General features: G+C 37.6%; 1 protein-coding gene across 7 annotated transcripts in view; it reads left to right on the top strand.

The window, feature by feature from the left end:
• Positions 1–13,294, top strand: part of PLEKHA1 (pleckstrin homology domain containing A1) — a 54,636-nt gene that overhangs the window by 31,875 nt on the left and 9,467 nt on the right. For all 7 annotated transcript variants that reach the window (XM_027529575.1, XM_027529580.1, XM_027529574.1 and 4 more), the window contains exons 5-8: positions 3,611–3,708; positions 9,510–9,635; positions 10,814–10,957; positions 12,486–12,554. In XM_027529575.1, coding sequence (XP_027385376.1) covers positions 3,611–3,708; positions 9,510–9,635; positions 10,814–10,957; positions 12,486–12,554 — 437 coding nt within the window. The remainder of the gene's footprint in view (positions 1–3,610; positions 3,709–9,509; positions 9,636–10,813; positions 10,958–12,485; positions 12,555–13,294) is intronic.

Below are 13,294 nucleotides of genomic sequence, written 5' to 3'. Positions count from 1 at the left end.
ACTCAGAAGAACAAGGCAAAGAAAGCTAAAAATGAAGCAGGTAGTAGAAGAGAAATAAAATTAAATTAGAGGCTCCCTTCAGAAAACTGATGTATGACTAATAGAGAAAGAACGGACAGAGAAAGGAAAGAGGGAATAGAGAAAACAGAGGAAAATTGGCAAAGAAATATGATAAACTGTCTCATAACTATTTGATCCATTACCGTATTTGAACCAGAGCAGTTAATTCTTGGTTGTGAGATGATTTTTATTTGGAATCAAGCTAATGTTTGTGCTTCAGGTTTTATCCATTTGGTACATTCACTCTGATGGTAAAGATTTGAAATGAAGTAAGGAAAGTACTTAAGTGAAAAGCTAGTAAGTGCTCAAGCCTCTGCTCTACATTCATTATGCACAATGAAACCTTTGCTTTAAAAGTGTGGAAACTTAACAGGTTTCATACAGTTTATCATTATTCTTATTAAAAGTTTTTTTCCTTTCTTTGCCTGTTCCCATCACTGCTAGTAAATTTTTTTGTAATTTGCTCCAACATTTTGCACAGTGCTTCCTTACTTGGAAATCTCCAGCTGATGCTGACTATCATGAAGGTGATGAAGACGGTGACAGGGAGCTTCTGTTCTCTCCCAGGCCCTGTGCTGGCTGCTTTACACACATTGCCTCCACTCTCAAAGGAGGGATGTGTTATGCTCCATTTCATAGACGAGGAAAACGAGTCAGAGACTAAATAGATAGTATAAGATGGGATTGCTAGTAGGTGCATGAGCTCGTTAGGTTTGGTTAGCTCCAGGCTCAGATTTTCCCTCCTATCAAATCACTATGCCTCTTCCTGCCATGAAAATAATTCTTAAAGCACATGATTTTTTATTTAGACTGCAAATTGTTTTAAGAGTCTTTTTAGAGGTATATTTACCTCTCTTCTTTCCCTGAAAAGATACCTTCCTATAAATGTTACTTATTCAAAAAATACATGTATTAAGCACTTCCTTTATAGCAGGTATAGTGTATTACCAAGTGCTTAGAATTTTAAACTCTTCAGATATTCTAGGCAGATGCCCAGAATAATATTGAGGGGCGAAAAAGCCATTATGAGGGGAGCGCAGCTTCAGCCTAAGTTGGAAAAGCTTATAAAGGATGCTTTACTGAATGTTGGAAATTAAAAACAAAAACTATATATTGACATATGTAATAGCCTAGTGAGTTACTCACTTAATTTATATTTATGGCATTTATAATTTCTCCAGTCACTAGTAGGATATAAAAGAACAGATTTATAGTGTGTTAAACTTCTTTAGGTCCAGACTAATTGTTTTATAGCCCTTCACAAGATAAGACTTGAATCAATTCAAGGAAGCTCTGGTTTAGTATCTTGTTCTCAGTCTTAGTTTCATAATCTAGTGAGTTTGAGAAGTAAGCGTTTTCCCCCCTTGCCTTAGTCACGTTCAGCTGAGTGTTAGTATGCTATTTAAAATTTTGTTGGAGACTTATAGAAGTCATTAAAAAAAGTATATTAAAAACAAAAAATTACAGCACCGTAGTTGTTCAGATGCTTTAGCTCTTAGAATAATGGTTTTTTTTAAATAAATCATGTAATATATAATTAATAAGCTTTAATTTGAACATGGACTATAGTAGTTTGTTGACCACTATATGCAGGAATGCTTTGCTTTATAGAAGTAGTAGTCACTAAATGGGTATATGTAAATGAAACTGTATAAATGTAATGTAAATGTATTAAGATTATAAACATAAAATGAATAAGTGCTAGAAAAATAAAGGTTTATTTTTATAATCTTGAGTCAGGGAGATTTTCTAAGTACCATGTGAAAGCTAGAGTCTTTAAAGAAAAGAAAAAGATTGATAGGCTATTTCTGATTCATCAAAATACCATGAACTAAGTGACAAAGACTAATGACAGACAGGAAAGTACTTGAAATAAAACTGAAAGGGTTAACATAAAAGCTCTTCAGTTCAATTCAGTTGCTCAGTTGTGTCCGACTCTTTGTGACTCCATGGACTGCAGCATGCCAGGCCTCCCTGTTCATCACCAACTCACAGAGCTTACTCAAACTCATGTCCATTGAGTTGCTGATGCCATCCAACCATCTCATCCTCTGTTGTCCCCTTCTCCTCCCATCTTCAATCTTTCCTAGCATCAGGGTCTTTTCCAATGAGTCAGTTCTTCGCATCAGGTGACCAAAGTATTGGAGTTTCAGCTTCAGCATCATTCCTTCCAATGAATATTCAGGACGGACTTTAGGATGGACTGGTTGGATCTCCTTGCAGTCCAAGGGACTCTCAAGAGTCTTCTCCAACATCACAGTTCAAAAGCATCAATTCTTGGGTGCTCAGCTTTCTTTATAGTCCAAGTCTCACGTCCATACATGACTACTGGAAAAAACATAGCTTTGACTAGATGGACCTTTGTTGGCAAAGTAATGTCTCTGCTTTTTAATAGGCTGTTTAGGTTGGTCATAGCTTTTCTTCCAAGGAGAAAAGTTCTTATAAATAAAGCTTTTACAAATCAAGAAAAAGTAAATGAACGACTCAGGAGAAATATGGGTAAAGAAAATAAACAGAGCTTACAAAACAAGTGTAGACAACCAGTAAACATAGAAAACTAATTTGTCTCAGTAATCAAAGATTCAGATTTAGACAGGCTATAAGTTTTTACCAATTAGGTGGACAGAGAGTCAGGAAAACACACCACACTTAGTGTTTCAAACCCAAGGGATTTGTTACAGGGAATCGGTTGACCAGATGTTGAGAGGCTGAAGGCGCACGAAAGGAATGCTGAAGTAACCCAGTGATTAAAAACTATATGAAGCAGCTTCCATCACCAGGCTGGAGAGAAGAAAGGGAAGAGGTGATATTACCAGAACCTAGGACTTCCTGAGGGGACTTCAAGGCTGGTGTAGGGAGCAGCAGAAGAGCTTGGAGCCATGGCTGGTTGTGTGTTGTTGCTACTGGAGGGGCGTCAGCAAGAGCCATCCCCTCCCCCACTTTCCTCCTACCTCTCATCTCCCACCAGTACCACCCATTAGCAGGACATGCCCAGGCTGGCAAGGAAGTCTAGGAAATAATGTCACAGCGTCTCAGGGCTGAAAACAAAAGAGGTGCTAGTGAGGAATATTAGATAATTTAGGCCTTTGGATACAGTATTGGTTGGATTCAACCTTTGGGGAAGACAGTTTACTAATATCTGTAAAAATGTTAAATGTGAATTTTCTTATTATTGAAGCCTATGGTAAGAAATCTGTCCTATAGAAATGCTAGCCAAAGTGTGGAGAAGTGTACGTACATGATGTTTCATTGGGATATTTTACATAGTTTAAAAAATCAGAAATAGCCGAAATGTCCGTCATTAGAGGATTGGCTAACTATATTGTGATATTTTTACATATAGTGAGAAATGTGACCATTAAAATTAGAGTCTTACTGATAATACTCTATGTTATTGAGTGATGAAAGCAATATCATATATGGTCTAACATTCTGTCAAATTCAAGAGTCACAGTACTGAAGCTGGCAAGGTTTTTCAGCTGTCGCAGACATAAGTTTAGGTAATAAGTACACAATTTCACCTGTTGTAGTTTGTTTTTTCTCTCAACAGTTATGAATGCAGGGATGAGGAAATATTTCCTACAAGCCAATGATCAGCAGGACCTAGTAGAATGGGTGAATGTGTTGAACAAAGCTATTAAAATTACAGTAAGTATATGTATTTTTTGTGTGAAAAAAATGTATTATCTTCATGTGATCTTTACAGATTGTGCAATATACCTACTGTCCTTAGCTTACCAACAGTTTATCCCAGAGTTCCTCAAAGTTTGTTTAAAAGACAGGTTATAATGTGAATGCTTTTTCTTATTTTAATACATGGTAACTATTAGCCCTTAAAAATCGGCCCATTGATGCCTTTTTAACCCATTGTATACCAAATAAAGGTCTGATTACTGTAGATTCTAACTGCTGTTTACACTAAAGTTTCTAAGGGAAAATGCAGATAGGGTTCTACCTTTCGGATATGTTTCCCCCCCTCTCCCTGCAGGGAAGATTAAAAGACTTCTTACCACCTACCCAAGGAATAGAAATGGCATTCTGTCTGCCTTTTAAGCCATAACTGGGACTGGTCGTAGGTAGGTAGGAGTTGAAGATAGGAGCAGGACAAGATAGTGAAGGGCTTAGAAATGACTTCAGGGGTAGGGACTGATCTGAAGAACTGTAATATCCAGGCGGTCCTGCCCACGTGGTCCTTGGGGGTTTGTCTCAGGCTTGAAACTTTTTGTCACACTGTTTTTTCCCCTCCAGTTCCTGGGCACTCATTTTCTTGTGCTGCAGTTTCCTGCTTCCAACTCAGGCTTCTCTTTTTGGTTTTCTGATGAACATTAATATGTGTTGTTTGTCTGTAGTGTGCCAGGCCTTGCACTGAAGGTTTTACCTGAAAGTACCTGAAAAAGTGAGGCTTAGAAGGATCGAGTGACATGTATAGGTTTGATAGCTGTTAAGTTGTGGAGCTGTGAGCCACACCATCTGCTTGACTCTGCAGCTTAACTCTGAAGCTCAGTGCCTCACTGCTTCCTGAAAGAATGAGCCTCCATCCTTCTTCTCTGACCCTAAAGCAGAACACAGATTTCTGGGAGAGTTTAGTACTGCTGCTGAGCAAGTGACGGGAGCTGTTCCCTGATGAAGCCTCTCCTTCCCTTTCCCCTCTTACACACTGGTGGAGAAGCACACACAGCAGGCCCATATGGGAAGGATAGGGAAGGAGGTCCTGGGTGAGGTTGTGTAAATGGAAGGGTGTTTTTACTAAAATGAGGTTATTTACTGACCCAATATGACTTACTCTTTAAAGACATATGCCCTGACAGTCAGCATATGTTCGTTTCCATTTAAATGAATAAGCCATATTTATGTCATAACACAATAAAGAGTTAATATAACTAAAGCTGTTCTCAGAGTTAGGTCGATTTTTTTGGGTCTTGCACCAGAACAGCTTGTTACCACATGACAGAAAACACCCACGCACTGCATCTGATCTGTACATGAAGCAGAAGTTATTTTAGGTTTGTGCAGTTTCAGGAAAGCAGTTTTTTTCAACTGATTCAGAAGTGCATTTTCTTAAAAGGCTTTAACTGATTGTTTTTGACTCTTTGCAAATATTCCCTATTTGGGAAATTTTTTATAAAGACAATATGTAGTAATTTCATGGAAGTAATCCATTTTTCTTTTTTTAACAGTTTGCAATGAGCAGCAGCATTGTTTCTTAGTGCTTTAAGAGAAAAAGTAGTGAATTGAATGGTTTCAGACTTTTTACCATTTGGGAGGTCTTTTGAATTGCTGTATCTAATTTATTAATGGTATGAAACTGTCTTATACAAGTGACACTTTAAGCTTACTCAAATGCAAGAGAAACTGATAAGGAATTGGGTAATGTGTCAAAGTATGTGGACTCTTAAATAGCTTTTGTGGTCTTGCAGCTGTTGAAACTTTTATAGTTTAAAGATGAATCTGTTGTATATGTGTTTTTATAATTCATGTTTAAAAATATAAATTTAAGATATAGAAATCCGTGCTTGTCAACAAAGTGGTTATAGCTGTTAAATTGAGTATAGAATTGGTATCACTTAGTAAAAATTGGTTTTCTATAGGTACACATTAACTCATAGGATAGCAATGAAAGAATTTCCCATGCTTTAATAAGAAATGTTTTATTTCACTGTTCTTTAAAAAAAAATCTTACCAGTGTTAAAATTCCATATGCATTTAAGTGCAGAATCTTTAACCTGGTGTACTTCCCTATGGAAGTTGCTTGTAATTTACATGTAGATTTCTTTGTAAATTTCAAGTTTCCATTTTAATGTATGTGTAGTTTACCTTTCTATGGAATCACTCCAAGTGACATTTGGTAAACTGTGTAATTTAGTAGTCTGCTGAGTACAATGTAATATATAAACTTGAAAGTTTTGGAAATTCAAAATTAGGTTTTGGAAGTATATGGTTTCAGAATAGAGGTGATTAGAGGACAGTGGGTAAGGGAATGGTGATTATCTACTTACTAATTATAGTACCATGCCATCTTAATGGACCATCCTCTAGCACCATAGTTCATGGCTTTCCTCACTTTGATGAATTCTGTGTGACTGTGTGTTGGTGGCTGTCATTAAAACAATTTTCCTCTTACTTACAAAAAAGAGAGAAAGAGCAATAGTAGAGAAACCAAGAAGCAAGAGAGTTCCAGAAAAACATCTGCTATATTGACTATGCCAAAGCCTTTGACTGTGTGGATCACAACAAACTGGAAAATTCTTAAAGAGATGGGACTACCAGACCACCTGACCTGCCTCCTGAGAAATCTTTATGCAGGTCAGGAAGCAACAGTTAGAACTGGACATGGAACAACATACTGCTTCCAAATCAGGATAGGAGTCTGTCAAGGCTGTATGTTGTCACCCTGCTTATTTAACTTAAATGCAGAGTATATCACGAGAAACGCTGGGCTGGATGAAGCACAAGCTGAAATCAAGATTGCCAGGAAAAATATCAGTAACCTCAGATATGCAGATGACACCACCATCATGGCAGAAAGTGAAGAAGAACTAAAGAGCCTCTTGATGAAAGTGAAAGAGACGAGTGAAAAAGTTGGCTTAAAACTCAACATTCAGAAATCTAAGATCATGGCATCTGGTTACATCACTTCATGGCAAATAGATGGGGAAACAGTGGAAACAGTGGCAGACTTTATTTTGGGGGGCTCCAAAATCACTGCAGATGGTGACTGCAGCCATGAAATTAAAAGACGCTTGCTCCTTGAAAGAAAAGTTATGACCAACCTAGACAGCATATTAAAAAGCAGAGACATTACTTTGCCAACAATGGTCCATCTAGTCAAGGCTATGGTTTTTCCAGTGGTCATGTATGGATGTGAGAGTTGGACTATAAAGAAAGCTGAGTGCTGAAGAAATGATGCTTTTGAACTGTGGTGTTGGAGAAGACTCTTGAGAGTCCCTTGGACTGCAAGGGATCCAACCAATCCATCCTAAAGGAAATCAGTCCTGAATATTCATAGGAAGCACTGATGTTGAAGCTGAAACTCCAATACTTTGGCCACCTGATGCAAAGAACTGACTCATTGGAAAAAAACCCTGATGCTGGGAAAGATTGAAGGCAGGAGGAGAAGGGGATGACAGAGGATGAGATAGTTGGATGGCATCACCAACTCAATGGACCTGAGTTTGAGTGAACTCTGGGAGTTGGTGATGGACAGGGAGGCCTGGTGCGCTGCAGTCCGTAGGGTCGCAAAGAGTTGGGCATGACTGAGCGACTGAACTGAACTGAGAGGAACCAACCTTGAAGGAAGTATTGATGACTAGAATTTGGAAAGTCAACTTTCAAAGTACACTTTCAACTATTTATATTGATAACTATAAATATGATGGGGTCTGGTCCCCTGTTGATTATTAAGGAATATCCAAGATGCATATGGCATATTCCTAAATAAACCTACTATTTTTTAAAATAGTGTCTTTCCCACTGTAGGTTTTGATTTAAAAAATCAGTATTTGATTTTAATCTAAAAACAAGTGTTTTGAAATTATGGCCCAACTTCCACACTTTTTTTTTTTTTTTTCCATTTTAATTGGCAACTGGGAGTAGATAGAATAACCTGAATACAGAACTTCTGTCTTACCAAGATGGTGTATATATGTAATCCAAAGTGTAAGGCTTTATACTTGTGTTTTTCAGCCTGTAGGTAGAGCCCTCAGAAAGCTCCTAACATCCAGGAGTTTGTTCTTGAATGTTTTAGGTTTCAGTCTTCAGGCTTGCCATTTTGTTCATCTCTTCTGTAGTCACTTTTACCTTTTCTTTTTCTGCTGTTAGAATTTCCTATCATTAGGATCATGTGCAGATGCTTGCCAAAAATACATGCAGATCTCTCACAGAAAAACCATCACAACAATCAGGGATGGGAAGCAGGGAAGAGTGGATAAGCAATCGGCAGTGAAACCAAGCATGTTCAGTGTCTGACATTTCCCATCTGTCTAGTGAGGTCACTTTTCTGATTCTTATTACAAGTTGCCTGACTGGTTTTTTTTGATTCTGAAAATGTGTTTATTTTAATGACTGCCTTGAGAGCTCACTTTCCATTCAGAATTTTTAAGGGAGTTAACTATATTCATGAGTATTCTGCTTATATTTTTCTTGCTCTTAGAAATGTTTGCAATTTAGATAATTTTGATTGTAAAATGCAATTCTAAGTCAATTGTTGAGCTATTAACATTGGACTTAGGCTGTACTTAGCATTCTGTTATAAGGATAAATGAGAAGCGGTGGGTTTAACGGTATAGGCAAGGGTTTTTTAATATACTATCATTTCTAGAAGAAAAATGAAAAAAAAAGTAAATTTTAGTATATTTTTAAGGAGATATTAGAGGTATTTTCTTAGGAAATTCTCACACATGACTAAACCCTCAACTTCTTGAAATAGGGAGTAGCCACTTTTCGTATGGGTCACCTTTCAGCAGCACATTGCAGCTAATACAAATGTTGGAGAGCTAATTCTTTCTCTGGTTTCAAATTCTTTTAGTACATTTTTCTGTTCTTATGGCTAACATGGCCACATTTTCTCTGTCAGAATAATTGAAGTAGATGATGCTCTTCACTAGAAAACACTGGGACTTCTTTAGCAGATTGTTTCTGGGTATAGTGAACTTTATATAGCCCTTTCACTCTTAAGTATTTTTGCGAATCTTGGCAAGTAAAATTCTGTCTGTAGTCATATTGTCTTTAAAAAGCTCTCCAAAACGTGCAACCTCTTAGATAAAATCTCTTAGAAGAATTTAGGAAACTTCCCCCTCCAGAATTCATTTCTCTTCCCTGTCCTTCTTATTCCCTTCATTCTTTTGTTTCTGCCCACGACTGGTATTATAGTTTAATTATGGATGAGAGGGTGGAGGGTTGGCCTAAGGCCTGGGGAGAAAGCCATTAGGGGGACATCTGAAGAGACGGGATCCCCTGTCCTTGGGATGTTGCACAGTCGGGCAGGACTGGAGGGATGGGAAGGGTAACAGCACAGAGCTGTGACCCATTCTCAAGTGCTCTGATAAAATGGGGATGTCGTTATAGTGGTTAAATGAGAAAGAGAGTTATACGAACTGAGCTAGAACGTGGACCAGCCAAGATCAAGAGTTACATTCCCTGGTGCCTCTTGAGCCTGTTTTCTTACAGCTGTGGTGATGCTCCTCCTATGCATAGGATTGACAGGAGGATTAAAAGGGAAAATATATGAGATAGTACCTGCCCAAGGAAGCACACGGTAAATGATGGCTGTGTCATAAATACTGTAAAAGAAAAACCAGTATGAAAACTTAAAGGGTTTTATATATATATATATAAAATAATTTTTATATATACCAGTTATATATAGACTTATGATTGGTTGGAAATTCTGTGATAAAAGAGGATGTCAGATAATGCTTGTTGCAAAATGATTCATCAAGTTACTGTTTTAGGTCCCAAAGCCATTAGACTCACAGCCTCATCCTGATAACCCAAGTCGCCAAGGCGAATGTGGAAAGAAGCAGGTCTCTTACAGAACTGACATTGTTGGTGGTGTGCCCATCATTACCCCAACTCAGGTAAGAAGTCAGTTCTTCTATTGTGTGATGGTTTAGCTACTGCATATTGATTTTTGTATTGTTATCAAAAGTCAAATGGTACATCTTTATTGAATAAATGCAGTCACTAAAACATAAAACTTTTATACTTATTTCAAAAGTATGTTTTTATTGTAAAAAATCTGGAAAGCATTAGGTAAACAACATTTAACACTTTACATGTTTTCTTCTGAGTCTTTCTTCCAGGCCCTTTTACCCCCTAGACATGGAAATACTTTGTAAACTGCTTTTTTTCCTTAGGTCTGAAATATTTTCTAAGTCACCAAAAATTATTTCACATTGTTTATCATGACTATGTGGTAGCTTTATTCCTAATCACCCAAACGTGGTAGTAACCCAAGTGCCCTTTATGGGTGATTTAGCCAATGGGACGTCCAAACCGTGACATTACTGCTCTCAGTGAGAAGGGTTGAACAATTGGTACAAGGACCATCCTGAATGAATTCCCAGGAGAATAATACAGAGTGGCAAATGCCAGTCTCAAAAGCCCACGTACTGTATGATTCCATTTGTATTAAATTCTCTAAATGTCATAATAATAAGGATGGAAAACAAATTAGTGGGGGCCAAGCAGTTGGGGATGGAGGCTCTAAAGGGGCAGCCTGAGGGAGCCTTGTGGTGGTGGACACTTCTGTGCTGTGGTGGTGGCGGGATCACAGATATGGTAATAAAACTGCATAGAATGATGCATGCACAGAGACAGGCATGTGAAACTGGGGAAATGTGGACAAGGTCTGTGACGTGTTTCAGTGTCTGTTTTGATAATGTGCCATAGAATAGTTTTCCCTGTTTGGAGAAACTGGTTGAAGGGCACGTAAGACCTCCTGTACATTGTGTTTTTACAACTTCCTGTGAATATTTATAATTATTTCAAATTAGAAAGTTAAACCCCAGCATCCCCTACCAAAAAAAAAAAAAAGTGCTGGTGGCAAGACTTTTGCAGAAAAAGAGAGATAGAAATCTGGGTTTTAATCAGTGTTGTTAAAAGTTATGATTAAGTATCTCAAATTAATTAGAAAATACTTGAAGATCTGTTTTCCTCACTAATGGATTTTAAGATTGCTGGGATAACAGCATGAATTGCAAGCATGCTTTTAAGCTAAACAAGCAAGAAAAGACTTTATTTTGCTTCATTTTAGAAAGAAGAAGTAAATGAATGTGGTGAAGCTATTGACAGAAATAATTTGAAGCGGTCACAAAGCCATCTTCCTTACTTCACTCCTAAACCACCTTCAGATAGTGCAGTTATCAAAGCTGGGTATTGTGTAAAACAAGGAGCAGTGGTGAGTAGTTTAACACAGTATGTGAAATAATGAAAAATGAGTATGCATTAGCAAACTGTCAACATACACATGGTTTGCTTTGTTTTGTGAAAGACCAGCTTGCTGACCAGGAGTCAGGAGAGGGCATAGGGGTTATTGTGTTCAAAACTCAGTGCTATTATTTTCTTGGTCCGTAGGCGGCTAGGTAAGTTAATGCCCATTACAACTAACCTGCAATTTTAAGCGAACTTTCCTAACAATTTAAATTTATTCCAGGAAGGGTTTCTGTTGATTTTTTTTACCCCCTTGGGAGTGGGTCAGGGAAAGGGAACTCTAGTAGGGAGATGGCAGAAAAGGAGGGCAAGGAGGGTGGGGTGTGGATCACTTATTTGGTGCAGGGTTGGGCTGACCCGAGTTGAAAATGCTGAGACCTTGGGTTACTGACTTAACATCTCAGGCTCTCAGTTTTTTTTTTTTTTTTTTCGGTGTGTGTGTATGTAGAAAATCATATTATAAAGCCTACCATCCAGAAGGTTTTTTGAAAGATGCAGTTGAGAGAGGTCACAGCATAGCACCTGGCCATTAGTAATAGCTGGTTGGCCCAGATAACAAATCGATGATAAGAAACTGTGGAAAGAGCAAGTACATTCACCAGTATTATTACAGTTCCAAATTCCCTTTCTAAAATATGAACTAAATCTATAGATTTTCATGAGAAAATAAACTTCAAAGTTTAGAAATAAAGTTAAAAAATTTTTTTACTTAAATATCTACTGGCAATTCTGCTTGATCTTATATAGTAACTTCTGGCAGCTCTGATGAGCTCAGGCCAACCAAGGCAAGTTCTTTCACTCCTAATTGTTTGACCCTCTTTAGGCTACAGGAAATGAAGGTGAAAGCTGAAGGTTTTTCGTTCTTGCATGTCTGTAGATCAAATCAGAATTCTCATCAGGCTGTGTGTTAATTAGGGCTCTTGAGACATTCCTTTCTGTTGCACTCTTAAATCCAAAATACTGACCCTTAGAAAATCTGAAGTGCTTTCACAAAAACTATTATTTCATTGACAAAAAATGTTTATACAGAGTAGGTTCACTTTATTAAACATGTTACTTTACTAGTTAGTATTATAAAGTTCCTGTTGAGGATTCATGCATGTTATAGATGAAGAAGCTTGATATAGTTTAATAACATTTCCTGTGCTTGCTTGTTGAACTCTTAACAGTCTTTACTTTGTGGGGGATGCAGGGCATAGGGAAGTGCTTTCTTTGTTTTGTTTTTTTTTTTAACTTTCAGAGCATCAAAAATATAAGACTATATTATAAAATCATATAATAAGAGCTAAAAGCCAAGCACCAAAGTTGAATTAGAAGTTCAAGGCCTGAGTAGCAAAAGAGATGAAATTTCCTGTATCTCCTCTTCTAAGGGAGGGTGGTGAGGTTTTCCGGTGCTTGACATTTCTGATTGTGGGTTCATATCAGAAGAATTAAGTGGTTATTAACATTTGACATCTTAGAAACAGAAGTCTCATGTCTGTGTTCATCTCTGGTAGATGAAAAACTGGAAGAGAAGATATTTTCAATTGGATGAAAACACAATAGGCTACTTCAAATCTGAACTGGTATGTTGCTTTGTCATAAATGTTGCTTTAAAAAGGTTTTAGAAGTGTTACACTGTGGTAATTATATAGTTTCTTGTCCTGTTTTCTATTTTTAAAATAATTAAATTCTGGTTTTTGGAGATATATACAGTGTATTTTGTATTATCAAGTACCTGTGTTCTGCAGTAGATTGTTGGATAAACTGAGCGCAGTTCTACCTCTTCTCTGATGGACATTTGACAGAGGAACCATATGCCTTGATGACGGCAAAGATATATTCAGTGTATTTTGTTGTGATGCTTTTGGTTAACAGTATTTTCGTTCAATACATCTTAGGTAAAAAGAGTGTACCTTCAAAGGCATTCTACTCGGAAAGAATTAAAAACATCAGAACCCCTCAGTCTACACATTTCCTCTACAGGGGCTGTGGAGGAAATGGGAGAAAGTCCACATTTGACCCTCTGTATTTCTGCCTTCTCTTCCTTGCCCTCCCTTGGCATTTTCTCTTCCTATTTCAGGTTGACTTTTTTGTTTCTTCACATAAGATGTTTTCGTCCCATCTGAAGGTAGAATCAAAGACTGAAGTTCCCTCTTTCACTTGTTTGAGTAGCATCCTTATTTAAAATACTCTTGTCACGTGACCTGTGTTCTGCAGTAGATTGTTGGGTGAATTGAGCGCAGTTCTACTTCTTCTCTGATGGACATTTGACAGAGGAACCATATGCCTTGATGACGGGACAGAGCAGCACTGCCCAGGTGGA

Source organism: Bos indicus x Bos taurus, chromosome 26, assembly GCF_003369695.1.
Source record: "Bos indicus x Bos taurus breed Angus x Brahman F1 hybrid chromosome 26, Bos_hybrid_MaternalHap_v2.0, whole genome shotgun sequence".
NCBI classification, from domain to species: Eukaryota; Metazoa; Chordata; class Mammalia; order Artiodactyla; family Bovidae; genus Bos; species Bos indicus x Bos taurus.
The sequence above is the reverse complement of the archived record's forward strand: the minus strand, read 5'-3'. Positions and strand labels throughout refer to the sequence as shown.